This window comes from Belonocnema kinseyi, chromosome 4, assembly GCF_010883055.1.
Source record: "Belonocnema kinseyi isolate 2016_QV_RU_SX_M_011 chromosome 4, B_treatae_v1, whole genome shotgun sequence".
Lineage (NCBI taxonomy): Eukaryota > Metazoa > Arthropoda > Insecta > Hymenoptera > Cynipidae > Belonocnema > Belonocnema kinseyi.
The window spans coordinates 97,016,922-97,022,328 of NC_046660.1; the positions used below are offsets into that span (position 1 = coordinate 97,016,922).

Consider the following 5,407-nt stretch of genomic DNA (forward strand, 5'->3'; position numbering starts at 1 on the left):
TGTATATATATAAAAGAAAAATTACTTGAATAAATTAATTCACTCAGAATGGATAAAAAATTGTTTAATGCCATCTTATAGTTCATTTTTCTCGTTGTCATAAATTAGTATTGTTAATGTTAAAAATATATAATTTCATTTGAAGTCCTCGTAGAGCAAGAAATGTGACAAAATAAATAAAAAATGATTATTTATATTGTTAAAGCTCAATGATTATAATAATATTCTCATTTGACAAGATAATATATTGAGAAAAAAACTATGTCGCTCTATTTACAAAGAACTTTTTCATGGCGCAATTCTGCAGCGGAAATAATACATGATAAAAACTTAAGATTTGAATAATAAATAAGCAGTAGCGAATTAAGATAATTTTCCTTCATTGTTTTTTCGAATTTTACTTTATAAACGGTACTTTCTAGATATTTACGAGTTATTGGTAGTTCGCAGCGGTATATCCGAATAATCATCTGAAATCAACGTTCGAAATTTTGCCGTATCTACAAAGTTGCGCCCTAGGCAGCTGCCTACGTTGCCTGTTGGGTAGATCTGGCACTGTAAATAAGGATAAAGTAATTAAGTAGGGTAAGTGTACCAGTCTCCGGACACGAATCAATGGTCGGTCAATCTCATATATTTTATAGTAAGAATATTGTAATCAACTGTAAATATGAAAAGTAAATAGTCGCTTGCATTGTATATTTAGATATTTTTAAGCTTTCCGAACTAAGATGCAGAATTTTTTAATTTATCCAGTTATAAGAGAGCCTGTCCGACCACGTCATTTTGGCAGTGTTTCGTAAGTCGGACGACTAAGATCAAGAGATAAACAAAACGTAGCGATGCGTTTTTTGGGGAATATAATTCATCCTTTGCTTGTTTTTAGATAATGTTATTATTTAAAATATTGAAAAAACTTTTTTGTGCATTCGGCATTATAAAAATGCAAACTTTATCTTGAAATCGTAATCTGTCTAACCTCGAATTAGAAAAATCAATTTTACTTTTATCCAATTTTGTTGCCAAACTCTATAATTTCAATTACTTGATTTTAAACGTATTCTTGATCAAAAATTGTTACATTTAGTATTTTCAAATAGTATGTCATTGTGTTTATTTGCTTTAAATAGAAATTTGCGAAACATAGAAATACTGTCTGACTATTTTAGTTTTCGTAATTTTTTCTAGAAGACCTTTTTTTTCTCATAAAATAGAATTTGACTTGAAATTATGCGAACATTAAAAACCATTTCGTCGAAGATTGTTTATCGTCCTTATAAAGATTTGTAGAAGACATTTTTTGTTTGCTTCAAGAGGTTATAAAACAATATATTTCTAACTGTCGAACAGTACTTTGAAAATCAAAAAATAAATAAAAATAACTTAATAAATTATTAAAAGGGTTAGATTAATGTAATCTATATAATATATACTTGTATTGCTTGTATTGCATTATCTTTATTTATTTTTTCAACCTTATGCTTGTGATATATTGTGTCCTCTGTAGAATTGCCCCTTGAAAAGAACTTGCGTCCCAGTCGAATCATGTTAGCGGTTTTTTAATGAAACATAAAAAAGTGGGAAAGGCCTACACTATCTTAATATTTTTAAATAATGTATGTATGTCAGTGAAGAAATTCGGGGGGGGGGGGGTATTCAGTTGTAGCATAGCTCGAGTTGATATCAATAATTGGAGATATCAAATATTGGGGCTCTTTCGTTACAATTTTTCTCATCTTCAACATGAAAAATCGATAGTAGTCTCAAAAGATTGTCCAATATTTCAGTTCAAAAAATTGGTAAAATAAGACTACACAGAGGAAAGTGTATCTTAAATAATAGATGTTCAATGTGTAAGATAGTACCACCAAACATACACATGTTAACACGTAACATATACTATATTTTTTAGATATTAGGCATGAATATATTTCTGCGATAAACTAAAACATCTAAGATGTTACGCTCATGCAGCAAAAGGATTCCAGACCTCTTTCAGCCGCTTGATAAAGCTCATGGTCATTATTGGTCGATGTTCTTTTCGTGTCGTACGTGGACTTGTGGAAAATTGACGATTACTAATATTTTGTTAACAAATATTATTAATAATGCTGTAAGTTATTTGGTTAGAGTAAAAGGTTTTACGCAAGTGTTGTTTCTTTCTAAAAAAATTTCTAGACAAGAACGCTCTAATCTAATTGTATATCTTTAATATCCACAGATACCATTAATATCTAGATGTTAAGGGTAACCATCCATTTTTCTCCGTGTAGTTAAAAAAATTCTTTAACAAGTAAACTCTATTAAAAGTTCATTAAAAGTTTCTATTAAAGTTTCAAAATCTTGTAGATCGAATGCCAAAGCATCGTTGGCATATAACATTCTTTTCCTGTTCTACATCGATTTTTTTTCTACTCTTTTCTCCCTTACTGTATTCTACACTCTACTATAGAATCCTCTCAATTTTGTTGTGCTGTGAGAGGATAAAGTATAGGGACAAAGTAAAGAGGGCAGGTGCACAGGTCGAGGATAACAAAAAAAGATTTCCGGTGGAACGCTCTATTGTTGTGTTAAAAAAATAATAAATTTACAGGTCTTCCAAAAGGAAATCTTACGGTCCGAATGGAAAAACGACGATACGCTGTTGGTGACACTGTACGAGGGAATTGCACTGCTCCAGCGGGAAGCCCACCAGCCAACATTACATGGACTGTCAACGGACTTCCGGTAGGTTCCCATAAGTCCTGTAAGTTCAGTAAGAATACTAACTACGTACTTTTAATTAAACGAACCGGTATTCAGTCGAGTAATTTCGATTAGCTTCAAGGTACGAGCCCCACATATCACAGTAATGACCACTTTACAATCAATTTCGTAATAATCCGTGACATGTCTGACCGTGCATAATCTCTCATACAAAGTTATATTTCCCACAAACTATATTATTTTTCGAATAAACTTTTTTTTTACTTTTTTAGTACTATACATGTACACTGCACACACACATACTCCAAGTCTCATATAATAACAGTTTCTTGGGTTGCCTCGCACTGGCCTTGTTACTAAATCGGTACCCTCAGAACGAGAACAGTCAGCGCCGCCTGAAACGTTTCCAATTAGAATGCATACTATTTCTCAATATTCTCGACTGAGTACTCGCGCACGGCGGCCCTCTCGAGGCGACAGTCGCATCCTTCTCTTGCCCTGTCCTATGAGAAACAGTGGGGCCATCAGTTCTAGGAATTACAAAACCGGACCGGCTTCTATGGGACCTGGAGTATATATACGTTGTTAACGTTTCAAATACAATTCAGTTAAAACTAGTTTTTAGTAGTTAAAACACTGAGTTACCACGATGATTTCTTTAAAACAGTTTCAACTAGCAAAATGGAAAGTAACCAAGTCCTTTAGTAAAAGCCCGAATATTTTTATAATTCCATCTTATTTCATATTTTAAATGAAAATATCAGTTAAAATAAATTCGCCTAGTTTTACTTTTAAAGGAAATAGTTTTACCTTTAGTATTCAGTGAAGTTCGAGATGTGTGCAATCACTCTACTGCGGCCATTCACTGCAAACTGAATATTCAGGGTTTTCACTGAATAGTATACACTGTTAAAAAAGTTCGGAAATTTACGAAACAGTTCACACGCAAAAGTAACGGAGTTTTCCAAATGTATGTTACTGAATTCGGGATTACGATAAAATTTTCGCAAATTTAACAATTTTACGTAAAATTACAATGTTTGGGAGCAAATTACGAAAATACTTCGTGAAATTAGAAAAATACTCGGTATGACTCTGATCCTTTCGGTGCCATTCGGAAGGACGCCACCGTTTTTGCCGAAGTCACAGTACAAGCAAAGAATAGGTAAAGTACTTTTTAAAGTTCTTTCCACATATTAATTCTCGCCGCAATTAACTTTTGAGTGCAAAATCTCCGGTTGTCTCATTATTAGTGACTCATGACTTAGGAATTCGTACGCACCTGGCAGCGTGAAGATTCAAGTGAGGATTGATAATTTCTGTGACAAAATCGCAGGAACGAAAAAGTAGGAAATGGCAGAGAGATCCTTCTTGACCAGACATACAACGCAGTTGATTTCAGAATCGGTAACATAAAATTCAAAGAGTAATACATTTATTTCCTTTAATTAAAATTTTAATGCATATACAACGTATATGTATCAAAATGATAATTAAGCGAAACCAAATTTATTACTCTTTGAATTTTACGTTACCGTCACTGGAAATTAAGAACAAATTTCTGATTTATATGAAACATTTAAACTGAAAGACGATGCTGTTAGCGCTACTGAAGATTACGAAGCGGTTCTTAATTGTTTGAAACATGTAACTGCAAAAAACTTCCATTACAAGTTTCGTAAAATTCCGAAAGAAATTTTCAACAGTGTATGTAAAACTACATGGAAAAAAACTTCTTGAGGGGAACAAGTGAATCGAGAATATATTAAGCTCAAAAAAAGTGTCCGCTTAGATTAGGTAAAACGTTTAGTTAGAAGAGTTAAACATTTAGTTACTTTATGTAAACTGTTCTCGTGAATCAGTAATTTGGACAACATTTCTAAGTTGGAGAGTTTATTATTTTCGACAGATTATGTGTAATTTTATTATCTTTAGATAAGAAAAAAAATTTAATTGTTATAGAAATATTTTAACTTACAGTAGCCAATCTTTGGTCTCGTATCGCGAAAATGAATTTCCCTGAAATCCATATAATGCATTTGGAGGTCAAGTTTGTTGTTGTATCGTGTTTCTTGATATTTCAATATAGTTATCGACTACAATCGAAACAATTGTAAATTATTATTACCGCATCATAAACCCTATTTAATATTAACATTCGCGCACATTTCAAGTGGTAAAAAGCGGTTAATTGTCCAAAGTAAATCTGAATTGTCACTGCTCCCGCTTAGACCGTCGCCATTTTATTTCGCTGCTCCCACAATGCACCGGCGCTCTTCCGATAATTCCTTCAGACACCTATTCTTAATATCCCTACTATAGCTATACTTATTAGGGGTTTGACTAGACGATATCCCTGGTATATGGAAAATGGTCAAAGATATTCATTTTCGCTGATCCAAAGATTTTTCTTAATTCCTTCGTTCGTTTTCAGCTAAATGTTTAGCTATAATAGGGAATAATATCCCTGTCACAGCTCAATTTTTTTTACCGTAGTTTTTTCAAAAGCACAATTGGGTAAATCTAGTTTTAACTGTTATTTTCCGTTAAAACACGAAAACAGATGGAATTTAAAATTTATTCTGGTTTTCAAAAGAGCAGTTGGTTACTTCGCACTTTGACTAGTTGAAATTAGTTTTGAAAAATTCTGCTAGTATTTGCGCGTTTTAACTAGTTTACAACTATTTCTAACTAATTTTAA

At 32.5% G+C, this 5,407-nt stretch overlaps 1 protein-coding gene across 4 annotated transcripts in view; it reads left to right on the forward strand.

Annotated features, from left to right (window-relative positions):
- Positions 1 to 5,407, forward strand: part of LOC117171339 — a 204,736-nt gene that overhangs the window by 187,047 nt on the left and 12,282 nt on the right. For all 4 annotated transcript variants that reach the window (XM_033358567.1, XM_033358568.1, XM_033358570.1 and 1 more), the window contains exon 4: positions 2,594 to 2,727. In XM_033358567.1, coding sequence (XP_033214458.1) covers positions 2,594 to 2,727 — 134 coding nt within the window. The remainder of the gene's footprint in view (positions 1 to 2,593; positions 2,728 to 5,407) is intronic.